Source organism: Orycteropus afer, unplaced genomic scaffold (genome assembly GCF_000298275.1).
Source record: "Orycteropus afer afer isolate SDZICR_OR568_19922 unplaced genomic scaffold, OryAfe1.0 scaffold00252, whole genome shotgun sequence".
NCBI lineage: Eukaryota > Metazoa > Chordata > Mammalia > Tubulidentata > Orycteropodidae > Orycteropus > Orycteropus afer.
This window is the reverse complement of record NW_006921839.1, coordinates 1,292,957-1,306,780: the sequence shown is the minus strand read 5'-3', so window position 1 is coordinate 1,306,780 and position 13,824 is coordinate 1,292,957. Positions and strand designations below refer to the sequence as shown.

Below are 13,824 nucleotides of genomic sequence, written 5' to 3'. Positions count from 1 at the left end.
TAATTTGCTGCAGTGGTCACGCAGAACCCACAGATTATGGGGTTTATTAGGGAAGCACCAGGCTACAATTCAAGTTCAGGAAAAAATGCTCAGTCTCTCTCCCAGCCCACCGTCTCTCAGCCAAGTCTCTCACAGTCTCTCCCCCAGCAGTGCATGTCCTTCAGTGTCTTATTCAGCAATGTGTGTCTCTTGTGTCTCTTTCCCAGCAGCATGTGTCTCTCAGGAGCGCCCCTGTCTTTCAGCAGCACGCCTTCCTCAACCAGCAGTCAGAGAGAGTTCTGCCTCTAGGAGGCCTCCTTTTGAGCCCGGCAGAGTGGTCAAACTAGCCAATCATAGCTTCAGAACTCTAAGCACCTGAGAGAGAGTGGGAACCTCCCAGAACATTGTTTTGTGCCACTCCCAATAGAAATACTCCAGGTGGACAGCTTTAGCAATCAGGAGCTCCTCAGTTGCTCATAGCAAATCCCACCTTGGAGTTTACAAAGACTTATGAGTAGAAAAGCCACACTAAGTAATTTACTGCACCGCAGGTATGCATATGTCTATTCGAATCAATGAATAGCATATATACCTAGGAGTGAAAATGCTGAATCATAAGGTATTTTTCTTTGTAGCTTTTTGAGGAAGTGCCATACCATTTTCCATAGTCTTGGTACCATTTTGCAATCCCACTAACAATGTATAAGAGTTCCAATCTCCCCACAACCTTTCCAACATTTGTTATTTTCTGTTTTTTTGATTGTTGTTGTGGTTATGTGCTGTCAAGTTGGACCCAACTCATAGCGACCTCTCCTTGGGTTTCAGAGGTGGTATCTCTACAGAAGTAGATTGCCCCATCTTCCTTCTGAGGAGTGGCTGGTGGATTTGAACCGCCAGCCTTCTGGTTAGCAGTTAGGTGCCTTACGCACTATGCTACCAGAGCTCCTTAGTGCTATTTTTGCACAGGGGAGATGGTATTTCATTGTAGTTTTGGTTTGCATCTCTTGAATTGCTAATGATCACTAGCATCTCTTCATGTGTTTGTTAGCCACCTGAATATCCTCTTTGGTAAAGTATCTGTTCATGTCCTTTGCACATTTTTCGATTGGATTATTTGTCTTTTTGTGGTTGAAATTTTCTATATATTTTAGGGATTAGACCCTTGTCAGATATGTCATTACCAAAAATATTTTCGTAGTCTATAGGTTCTCTTTTTACTCGTTTGGTAAAGTCATTTGATGAGCATAAGAATTTAAATTTTAGGAAGTTCCAGTTACCTAGTTTGTCTTCTGTTGATTATGCATTTTAATTGTGTTTGGCAATGCCAAAATTATGGTCCCTAGCTTTGTCCCTCTTAGGAGCTCTGGTGGCGTAGTGCCTAAGGCATTTGACTGCTAACCAGGAGGTTGGCGGTTCAAACCCACCATCCACTCTTTGGAAGACTGGGCAATCTACTTCTGTAAAGATTTACTGCCTTGGAAACCCAGTGGGGGTCGCTAGGTTGACTCAATGGCAGTGAGTTTGTTTTTTTTGGTTTGAGCTTTGTTCCTATGTTATTTTCCAGGAACTTTATAGTTTTAATTTCAATTTAGGTCTTTATCCATTTTGAGTTCATTTTTGTGTGTTTTGGGGATATGGATCCTGTTTCATTTTTCTACAAATGGATATCCAATTTTGTTAGCACCATTTCTTAAAGAAACAATCTCTGTCCCATTGACTGGTCTCCCACCCCTTGTCAAAGATCAACTGTCCAGAGATGAATGACTTTACTTTTGGGTTCTCAGTTCTGTTCTATTTGTTAATGTGTCTGTCCTTGTACCAGATGCAGGGTATTTTTGATTACTGTGGCTGTATAGTAAGTTTTGAGATCAGAAAGTGTGAGGCTTCCTACTTTGTTCTCTTTCAATATTGCTTTGGCTATTTAGGACTTCTTTCCTTTCCATCTAAGGGGAGTATTGAATGTTATCAAAAGTTTATTTCTATGTCTATTGAGGTTATCATGTATTTTTTTTTTTTTGTCCTTTATTCTATTAATACGGTATATTACTTTGACTGATTTCAGAAATTAAATCAGCCTTGGAATCTTGGAATAAATCCCACTTTGTCAGGATATATAATTCTTTTTATATTGTGCTGGATTCAGTTTGTTAATTTTTTGTTGAGCATTTTTGTATATGTATTTCTAAGAGATACTAAAAAATACCAAACTCACTTCTGTGGAGTTGATTCCGACTCGTAGTGAGTTTCTGAGGCAGTATCTCTACGGAAGTAGATTGCCCAGTCTTCCTTCTGAGGAGTGACTGGTGGATTTGAACTGCCAATATTCTGGTTAGCAGTCAAATGCCTTAGGCACTATGCCACCAGAGCTTCCTCTGGTTTGTAATACTGGTTTGTAGTTTTGTTGTTGTTGCTGTTTCTTTTTCTTTTGATGTCCTTGTATGATCTTGGGATAATAATAGAATGAGTTGGAAGTGTTTCTTTATTTTTTAGAAGAGTTTGTAAAGAATTAGTATTAATTCTTTAAATGCTGAGTAGAAGTCACCAGTGGAGCCAGCTGCCCTGGTCTTTTCTTTGTGGGAAGGTTTTTGACTACTAATTTAATCTCTTGTTACATTTTCTAATTTTTTTTTCACTCAGTTTTGATTGTTTATGCATTTGTAGAGATTTGTCCATTTCATCCAGATCATCTTAATTTGTTGGCATACAGTCTTTCATAATATTCCCTTATAGTCTTAAAAAAATTTTTTTTAAGGTCAATTATAATGCTCCCCCTTTTATTCTTAATTTTAATAATTTGAGCCTTCTCTTTTTCTTGGTCAGTCTTGTGAAGTGCTTGTAAATCTTGTGGATCTTTTAAAAGAAACTAGTATTGATTTAATTGATCTCTGTTGTTTTTCAGTCTATGTTTTGTTTATTTCTTCTCTAATGTCTTTTATTTCCTTCTTTCTGCTTTCTTTTAACAATAGCATTTTTGAAGTGGCTAGGAAGTAATTACATTGTACCACATATGTTAGCAAAATCATTTGTTATATTTGTTACTTGAGGGAATTCTCCTGTGTTAGGAATTCTATACATTCAAAAAAGTATTAACCCCATGTAACTGCCACTTAGATGAAAAGACAGATCTAGTAAATTTGAAAGTTCCATGGATGATCAGAAGGAGATTTTAGGAAGTACCCACTAATTTCTCTTTGATTTATGGATAAATGTCCCTCCAATTTTTAAATCTATTTATATGCCATAGTATTTCAATGGAGTGTTGGATTTTCTTCTGTTTGTACAGTCATATATGGATTACAATTATTAATTGTGTATTTGATGTAGGAACATAGCTGGACAGAACGAACTGAAAACTATGTATGATCGAGTAGTAAATTCAGGATTGTTTTTTGAAGATAAACCAAAGCCTTCAAAACAGTCACTTCAGTCTTACCAAGAAGCTTTGCAGCAACAGGTATCCATTCATTCATTCATTTAATGTTGAATACCTTATGTATTAGCACAGTGGTCTCTTAGAACTCAGAATCTGGCAGGGGAGAAAGAAAACAATTATAATTCAATGTGGTAAGTGTTGAAGTGGTAAACTGGAATGATGTTGGAAGCATAAGAAAGGGAGAATAACTGCTTGAGGCAGTTGGAGAGGGCTTCACGTTATTGTTGTTATGAGCCATCAAGTCATCTCTGCCTCATAGCGACCCCTCCTTGGATTTCCGAGGCGACATCTCTATGGAAGTAGATTCCTTCCGAGGAGTGACTGGTGGGTTTGAACCATCAACGTTCTGGTTAGTAGTCAAGTGCCTTAGGTACTATGCCACCAGGGCTTCACATAGTATTTAATATTTTAGCTGGGTGTTGCTCAATAGATTTGAAATTGCTAGTATTTTTAGGGAATGTAATTGGTGTGCATATAAAGGAGTGGTAGGAGATGGGACTGTAGAGTTAGACTGTGCTGGATTGTGAAGGACTGTTTTAGTGGTTTGCAGTTTTATCCTGTAGGCAGTGAATAGCCAAAGGCATGAAATTTTAAATCCCAAAGTCAAAGGATTAGTTGATGTGAGCAAATTTGCCTTTTAGGAAGGATCTGGTTGAGGTGTAGGCAGTTGGGAAAAGAGATGTGACAGGGAAACCTTTTACTAAACTATTGAAGTAGTTCAGGCAAGAGGAAATGAGGCCCCGAGTCAGACGTTGACAAGAATTGAATATAGGGAATAAGAAAGAGAGCTTGAACATGATTCCCAGTGTTCTAATCTTTGTGGCTACATGTTCAGTTGAGATGCTTTTTTTAAAATTCCACTTGCATCTCTTCTAAAACTCCTTTTGTTCAACATTTACATGGCCAACCATTTGAAAGATGAATTTTAAAGAATTACAGCTTTACCAACATTATTTTATGCACTTAAGATTCTACAAATAAAAGTCTAACTCTGTCAAATTTTGTATGAGCAAATTAAAACCACCACTTGACAAAACTAGATTTTCTAACACTGGAAGTCTGTTTTATGTATTTGATGACTTCTTTGGCCTTGCTGGAGTGAAAAGTTGCTTAAATTTTCTATGCATATGGTTATATTTTTAAAAGTGACTTTCTAAAATGTGCATACTTGTTTGTTCCATATCCACATGTCTCTAGAGAACAACCTTGTGCTTATAGTTGGTAATGATAGGAATGTATTTGTTTTATACACTTTCATAAAGTTATACCTAAACTAAGCTTCGAACGTTCAGCTTCTCTGAATTCTGGGAATGGCCCGGAATTGGGTAGGTCTAGGGTCCCTTGAGTGGTGCAAATGATAAGTGCACTTGGCTGCTAACCTAAAAGTTGGAGGTTCAAGTCCATCCAGAGGTTCCTTGGAAGAAAGGTCTGATGATCTACTTCTGAAAAATGAGCCATTGAAAACCCTATGGAGCACAGTTCTATTTTGACATAGATGGGATATTCAGAAGGAGCTCTGGTGGTTATAGTGGTTGAAGCACTGGGCTGTGATCCAAAAGCTCAGTAGTTCAAACCTGCCAGCTGCTATATGGGAGAAAGATGAGGCAATCTGCCTCTGTAAAGATTTACAGCCTTGGAAATCGTATGTAGGTCACTATGAGTTGTAATCAACTTAATGGCAGTGAGTTTTTGAGATGGGGTAGTCATGAGTTGTAATCAACTGTCCAGTAACTGTTTTTTTTGTTTTTTAAAAATAGATCTGGTGAGGTGGGAGTAGTGTTTGTGGCTGGGCAGTTTCTAGGACAGGTTGTATCAAAAAGGAAAGTGGGGAGATCTTAATGGTCCACATGACCATTAACGTGAGGTTTAAGGAGGGAAACCTTAGGTTTTCCTAAATAATGGTTCAGGGAGAGTTTGGGGTGTGGAGGAGTAGTTGGTTCATTTAAAAGTGGTAGCAGTGACTGGAAAGGTCTATTATAGCATGATATAGGGGAGTAACACTCTATATTTTAGCCACTGAAGTAGTTTTAAATTGAGCATCTGCATATATTTGTAAATTTCAAACTGTCAAGTGTACTGAAAAATAATGTACCTTCATCTAATAAAAATAAAGTCTGGTATTATTGTATCAGAATACTTGTAACAGTACTTACAGTGAATGTTTCTTGTGTTGCCAAGATTCGGGAAAGAGAAGAAAGAAGGAAGAAAGAACGTGAAGAAAAAGAAGAATATGAAGCTAAATTAGAAGCTGAAATGAGAAGTTATAATCCTTGGGGGAAAGGTGGAGGTGGTGCGCCTCTGAGGGATGCAAAAGGAAATTTGATAAGTATGTTAATTCCAGTGAGTTGCTGATTTTTAAAATAAACTCAATTATTTTTAACTTTTAAAAAGAGTGAAGAATAGAAGAAAATGGGAACTATAGTCTGTAAAACAAGTCTCTTAATATGTAGCTTAGTGCAAAAAAATGATGAATATAACAGCGACGAGAAAGCCTTTCTTCTTTAGATAGTATTCATTTATTTTTTTTTACGGATTTTACATCCTTTGATGATAATAAACCCAATTGTAGAGGAAAAATTCATGCTAATTGGCAAATTTTTACCTACACTGGTAGTTAGAATATTTTCTTTGTTTCCTAGTATAATAAGTTGTTGTTTTTAGCTGATAAGAAGAGATCTTAAAAGTAAGTGATCTGGAATGGTGGTTTAGATGTTGTGCTTAGTTCGTATATGTGATATATCTGCCCACTGGCAGGACTCCTTGAAAAGTACAAAAAGACCTGATATCAGGAACCTCTGCAGCATGTTGCAGGATTATGTTGATTTACCTTTCAATTGCGTACTCAAAAAATTTTGATCTAGTTGTCATACACCAAAGACTTTGAAAACATAGGCTTATAAAAGATATTATATATATTAGGATGGTCTCTGATTGGCTTTTAGCCAAGCAGAATAAAAATAGAACAAAGATAATGGGTTTTTGAAAGTTATTTGGTGAAAAATGAGAGGGTGATAGAAAAGTATGTATTAAAATGATAAAACAGTAAATTTCATGTTGATCTTTAGGTATTATTGTAGTGATAGCTGGATGATGGAGTCAGAAGATTGTTTGAATATTGAATCAGGGTTCTTATGAGTTATGCCTTTGATTCTTTGTTAAATATCATTCTTTGATAAGATAGATATATTTGAGGTCTACTTACATTAATAAGATCACTCTTTTTTTTTCGTCAAAGAATGTATTCCTTTCCTGTCTATCTGATGAGTACTTTCCTCCATACCCTAGAAAATTGAAACTCGTGGTTCTTTCTTTATAAATGATTTTAGGTGACATAGAGATGACTATTTCTTATTTCAATAGTTAAATGTTTATTTAAGTGCATATTAGAAAAACACTGGATCTGTTTTCATTTATGGATTGTTGTTAGGTACCTCCTGTCAAGTCAGTTCTGACTCTTAGTGACCCTATGTATATATGGGTAGTGCTATAATATTTCCTTTTATTAAAGTAAAAGTATTAGTCTAGGTAATGAATGAAAAGTATTATAACAAATAACTCCAGATTCTTAGAGAATTAAGGCAAGATAAGTTTCCTTCTCACTTAAGTCACATTCTACTGCTGTTTGAGTGGCTTTCCTCCAGGATGTGGTGATTCAGGGATCCAGGCCTTTTCCATTGTGTCACTCCTCCATCTTGGAGTCTTCCACTTCTAGCTGCACAAACAGGATTCAGGGGTTGGGGAGAATAAGTTAGATCTTTTGGGGTCCTGTTTTAGAAGTGGAAAAATATCACTTTTGCCTTCTGCAACAGAGTTTGGGATGTTTAGGTTTCTTTATGCCAAGAATGCTTTTTCTTTGAACCATGGGTTATTTAGAAGTATGTTTTTAGAATTTCCAAATATTTGGGGATTTTCCAAATATCTTTCTTTATTCACTTTTAGTTTATATTCCTTTTTGTTTAGAAAAATAATTTTTATAATTTCAATATTTTAAACTTTGTGATCATTATTTTATAGACTACCCATAGATTTTTACTTATCTTAAATACTATGATTTCTGTAAGTGTATATATTTTACATTTGATTAATTTTGAAATATATGTTGCTAGTAGTGCCAGAGTTGAAAATTTGGCTTACCTCTCTGAATTGACTCATAAAATAGTTTGTATAAACACAGCAAACAAATGAAAAACTGTGTTCTGACCCTGTTATTATCTTACAAAATGTGTTCAAAAAGTAGTCTGTGTTTGCTGCTGCCGTTTATCACCACTGTTTTATTATTTAATCTTCAATAATGTAACTTCAGATCTCAACACTCTACTGATCTATGTTTTCAAAAGTAATTTATGTCCTAATTTTTAATTTAATCCACTTTGAGCTGAGTTGACAGTTCTTTAAGTCCTGTACATCCTCTCTTCAGCAGACATTTATTGGGTGTGGATTAAGAAACAGGCTAGACTCTGCTAGGTGTGTGTACATGATCTTTACTTTAAGGACTGTCTTCTGGCCTCGTGTGTTCCTTGAGTTAGAATACTCTCTCCTTCATCCATACAGTCCTTCATCATCTCTTCTGTGACTATAATACTCCTTAGGCCCTCTTTATAGATGATACTCAAATCTTTTTCTCAAGTCCTGACCACTCTCAAAACTCCTTTACTTCATTTTAACCTGTCTTCTGCATCTCTGTATCTGATGTTCAGTGGATTATTTATACCTAACCTGAAATACCAAACTTTAACATTCAGATCACAGTTCTGAACTTTTAAATAAAATAAGCACAGAGTCCTTTTGATTTCTCATATCCAGTAAGTTAATAAGCCTCATGTATAGATTATGCCTCTTCCGTGTTTCCTGAATTTTCTTCATTTTTGTTTTTACTATTGCCACAATAGAGATCATCACTATTTCATTGTCTTTTTTTACATCTGAGCCATACCATGTATCTAAAAGTATAATCTGTTCTAGTACGCCATACTTAAAACCTGGAGTTTCATTGCCTGAGTTCAGATTTCTTGCTCTGCCACTTATTGGCTTTTTGTCTTTAAGGAAATTAGTTTAATTTTCTCATCTGTAACTGCTTAACACACTCATCAAGTTGTTTCTGACTCATAGCGACCCTATAGGACACTATCCAGGATCTTCTGTACTGATCCCTTTCCAAGTGGTTGATAGTGGTAACCGGGCACCATCTAGTTCTTCTGGTCTCCTAGTCATATAGGCTGAGCACGTGCAGATTTTTGCCATGTATCTTAGATATCTATTGCTGTGTAACAAATTACCTCACAACTTAAAGATACCTTAAAATAAATGTTCACTATCTTGCAATTCTGTGGGTCAGTAATTTGGGAGCAGTTGAGCTGGGTAATTCTGTCTCACTGTTTCTTATGAGATTGCAGTCAAGATACCATCTAGAGCTGCAATCATTTGAAGGCTTGACTGGAGCTGGAGGGATTATTTTCCAGTATGGCTCCCTCACATGGCTCAGAAGGCCTCGATTCTTTGTCATGTAGGCCTTATCATAGGACTTATTGAATATCTTCATGATATGATAGCTGGCTTTCATCAGAGCAAGTGATTCAAGAGAGTGAGCAAGGTGGGGCACCGTAATGTCTTTTATGAAGTAGCTTCAGAAATCATATATCATTATTTCCACAATATCTTGTTCATAAGAAGTAAGCTACTAATTTTACCCACATTCAGGAGGAGAGGAATTGAATGTCACATTTTGAGGGACAATTGCCAAAGAATTTTTAGATACATTTAAAAACTCCTACATTGTATGATTATGTTTTTCCATTAGTAGAGCTAATGATGTTCAATAAGTTTCACTATGACTTATTTTGAATTACTGTTATGTTTTTCTCTATTAAATTGCAAGTTCTGAGATAACTTAGATATTACAAATACGGTTTTTATGGGTTGTCAAGAATTTATATATCCTTAATTTCTCAACTAATTTTAAGCTTATTTTTCAGGGTTATTATTATTTTTCAATATTCTTATATGTTTTGGTAATTTTGTTTCTGTTTTCAGAGCAACAAGACGTCATTGGTTCATTCCTAGCTCTGTTCCATTGTTTTTTTTTCTCCAGAGTTTGTAGTTCTAAAACCAAAGCTGGATAATTATTCCCTATTTTAAGAAAATGTATTAAACACAATTATAAAAATGTGTTTATTGAAATAAATGGCTTATTTTTCCCTCTCAGCTGATTTGAATAGGATGCACAGAAAAAATATAGATGCCTACCATAACCCAGATGCAAGAACCTATGAAGATAAAAGGGCTGTTGTATCTCTAGAGCAAAATTTAGCCACTTCAAATGCTGAAAACCTAGAAGATTCTGCAAATAAAATCTCAGGTTTTTAATCACATTCTATTTTTTTTTTTAAACAGTTCTAAAGTTGTTCTATTCTATTCTCTGACAAAGTTCTTATTACAGTTTTAAGAATTGGTTACTTTGAGTTAGGAAGCACAACATGTTATTCATGCTGTTCATGATACCTTTTCTTCATGGGTCTTTTGAAACTGAATAGGGAAATACAGGTTGCTTTTTAAGGCTGTGTATTTCTTCTCAGCTTTGTAACTTGCTTTAGCTGCTGCTAACATTTTTATTTTGCTGGTAGGGGATGATATTTCTTAAAATCAAGTACTATTTTTACATATACATAGTTTGCTTCATATTATACCAATAGCAATTTGAATTAGTGAAAAGGTGTGGTATGGTAAATTGTACAGTGAAATTCATTTTTTGCTTGTTTTAGTAATTATCTGCCTTGTAAAATCACAGTGTGCATAGGAATGAGGTAATTAGAAATTTTACTTAGTATCTGGTCACATCCCCCTTTCCCAACCTTTGGGAATATCTTTGATTTGCAATTAAATAACATCCTTTAATTAAAAGTCCTATCAATTGGAATTTATTCAGTATATTTCTTTATGAGTTGCCAGGAAAAGTTGTCATCAGCTTTCTTTATCAAGTATATATGAAAATGTGATATATGTTTAAAATATATATTTATACTATATATATGTATATATATATAGTGTGATATATATTTAAAAGTCAAAAGGAGGTTTAAAGAATAGGCTACCTAGCATTAAAATTTGATGCCTATATAAGTAGCTATTAATTTATCACAAAATTCTCCTTTTGTACTTTCACAGAAGTTTTAATTTTAGACTAGAAAAGAAATTGGCATTAGGAAGTCATTCTAAAATATCCCTGAGCCAGCCTATTTAAAAAAAAAAAAAAGAGAAAAAGCCAAAAAACCCTAGCAGGCAGGTTAGATAGATGGGAACTGTAACAGGAGTCACTAGCCCTGCATCTTTTAATCCTTGGCAGCCTTTTTTGAACACATCAGAGTTGGGTTGCTTGCTGTTTTCCTGGGCAGCCTATTCCACTGTTTAATCTCTCATTGTGAGAAAAATGCTTTCTTTCTTTGATCCAAAATTATTTCTACCAGTAGATCAAGTTTTGAATCTTGGGGTACTAAAGTTGGCATTTTTTATTTTGATAACATTATTTTATTTAATTTATCTCTTACTCCGAACCTGTAATAATTAAAAGTGCAGTTAGAAGTATCAAAAGGAGCCCTGGTGGCACAGTGGTTAAGTATTCAGCTGCTAACCAAAAGGTCACTGGTTTGAACCCACCAGCTACTCTGTGGGAGAAAGATGTAGCAGTCTGCTTCCATAAAGATGTATAGCCTTGGAAACCCTATGGGGCAGTTCTACTCTGTCCTATAGGTTGCTATGAGTTGGAATCAACTTGATGGCAACACAACAATAATGGGGACATCAAAAGGCCTTTTCATGTCATTACTACTAAGAAAATTTCAGCTTTTTTCTGATTCTCATTATTTTTCTCTTCTACATTTACTGCTTTTTCCAGTATCTGTATTGAGATCTTCATGCTATAGAATAAAGTGAATGTTTTTCATTGAATGTGTTTAAGGTTCATTCCTCTAGTGTTTAGTCCCTTTTTGGGTTGCTTTTGAGACGCTTTGTAATTTTCATTCTTCTCTTAATTCATGGTTCTTAGGTGAGCTGCAGTCTATGAAGTTCAATACTGATTTGGCTCATTATGATTCCTAGATACATATCCATGTTCTTCATATAGAACAAGTACTTCCTTATGGTTTTATTTTTATAGTTTACCTATTGTTAAAAGGACTTAACTTTTCTGAATTTAATAATTTCCTTCTTCAATTGCCCCAAATCATTCATATGTTTTGAATAAGTGTTCATCAAAATGAAACTTACCACTCAATTTTATTTTGCTAATCAGCTTTTTCACCACGTCATAAACCTTAAAAGAACCATTAAGATGTCAATTTAGTTCATATTCAGTAGGAAAATTTTTTAGTAGAAGAGAACATTCATAATGTTTAACTGTTGGTTTGGTTTTCTGCTGATGAGAGAATTATTAGTAAATTTAAGTACAAAGGCAAAATAGACCTGAAGTTCAGCTAAACTGCAAAGCTGTCAGTGTTCATAAAACTACACAAGTGAGATAAGTATGCACTTTAGATTCATACTGTAAGGAATGAGTCTAGATTGATACTGTAAGGAATGAGTCAGTAACTCAAAAATAATACAAAAAAGTATATGAGGCTTAAATTTAAATAACAATTTTTTTTACTTTCTACATTCAAAGAGACACCTAGGGTATAATTGTTTTTCAAGTTGCTATTATGAAATAATTTTTTAACCTCTCCAAGCATAGCTAATATTATTCATAGGTAATAGGTAATAAAATGTTTTTTGTTCATGTTTATATCCCATTAACTTGATTGAATCTTTAAGCAAAAACTGTTGTAATGCTTAGAAGACGCATCTAATTTGTAAAAATGTTTTATAACTAGCTTGCTAATTTCTCGCCATTATTTAAACTATGGATAGGAAGACTTTTGAAATTACTTGTCTTTAAAATAATTTTAGAAATTTTATCTATATATGCATATACACACTCACACATAATACAGTTTAACATATGGTTAAACATTATTCTTAAGAGAATATTCACATACATAGAATTTAAATGTATACTTTTTTCTCTCTGAAAGTTTTACTTTAAGAAAACCTTTGTTGGAACAAGAGTTCCTTAGCTTTTACACGTTTCCATGGTCTTTTCAGGTGTAGATATGGTATGATATTTCAGCTATTCATTTTATTTAAGTGTCACTAGTTTTTTTTTTCCCCCTCTTGTTACTCTTCATCTGATCTTCAGGCCTCTTCTTCTGACCTTAACTTCTCGACTTTCTTACTTAGCACAGTTTTTTAAAATATAAATTTATTAGCAAACTCTTCTTTCATTAATCTTTATATTTTCTAAGCACTGGCTAATGGTATGTTTTTGCAAAATGTCTCTCTCAAGGTTATATGCAAACACAGAGCTCTCCATTTGCTCGGGGAAATATATTTGGTGAGCCCCCAACTGAACTTCAGATTAAACAGCAAGAATTATATAAGAATTTTCTTCGTTTTCAGGTAAAATGCTTATTAGTTTCACTAATTCATAGAATTCTAATAAACCTTCTTAAAACTAAACTTGTAAAAATATCTACAGGATAAAGCCTAAATTCTTAATGTCATTATCTAAAATACTAATTTTTACCAGATAGAGGTAGTACTAAAATTATATTACTGTCTGTTACATCTGAAAAAGGAAATAGACATGTTAAATATAACAGTTGACTTAATCTTTTCTGAACTTCATTAAATTATTGATTAGTTAAAATAGAGAATGTGAAATTTTAAAAACTGAATTACTAAAATATTCACCTATTAGGCACTGAATGAATCTTTCCAGATGTTTATAAATTAGTAGAATGTCAATCTTATTTTCTTCCAAATGATTTTATATTCTTGACTAAACCTTTCAGATTGTAAATATAAAAACTAGGTGTATGATAGTCACGTTTTGCAGTTACTTTCTCTATTTGTATATATAAGCAAATAGCATTTAAAGTAAAGAAAATGACCAGAGTAAAGACACTTGAACATCGGTGTTTATTAAGCACATGGGTTTATTGTCCACCCTTGTGCTGAATACTAGGGTTTGAGTTGGAGATGAATGAGATCCTTGCTCATAAAGAACTTATAGTTTCATTTCTTTTTACCCCCTCTTTCTCATATAGCCACACTTACATCATAGGATCAGATTAATGCTATGACCTGGTTAATCTTCCTTTGATATGACTTTTCACATGCAATTATTCTTTATTGAAAACTGGTAGTAGGTTTTTTTTTTTTTTTTGCCTGACATTTAAGGATATCCAGTTTAATCCTAACCTCTTAAACAGATTCTTCTTACACAAATTTCCCTCAAACACATCATGTGCTTTCTTTTCTTTTTCTTTTATTGTGATCTGGGTCAAAGTTTACAGAGCAAATTCATCTTCCATTCAACAATT

The 13,824-nt window shown here is 34.2% G+C and overlaps 1 protein-coding gene across 1 annotated transcript in view; it reads left to right on the top strand.

The window, feature by feature from the left end:
- Positions 1-13,824, top strand: part of CSPP1 (centrosome and spindle pole associated protein 1) — a 203,204-nt gene that overhangs the window by 109,174 nt on the left and 80,206 nt on the right. The window contains exons 14-17 of the mRNA XM_042782168.1: positions 3,304-3,433; positions 5,591-5,738; positions 9,615-9,767; positions 12,786-12,898. Coding sequence (XP_042638102.1) covers positions 3,304-3,433; positions 5,591-5,738; positions 9,615-9,767; positions 12,786-12,898 — 544 coding nt within the window. The remainder of the gene's footprint in view (positions 1-3,303; positions 3,434-5,590; positions 5,739-9,614; positions 9,768-12,785; positions 12,899-13,824) is intronic.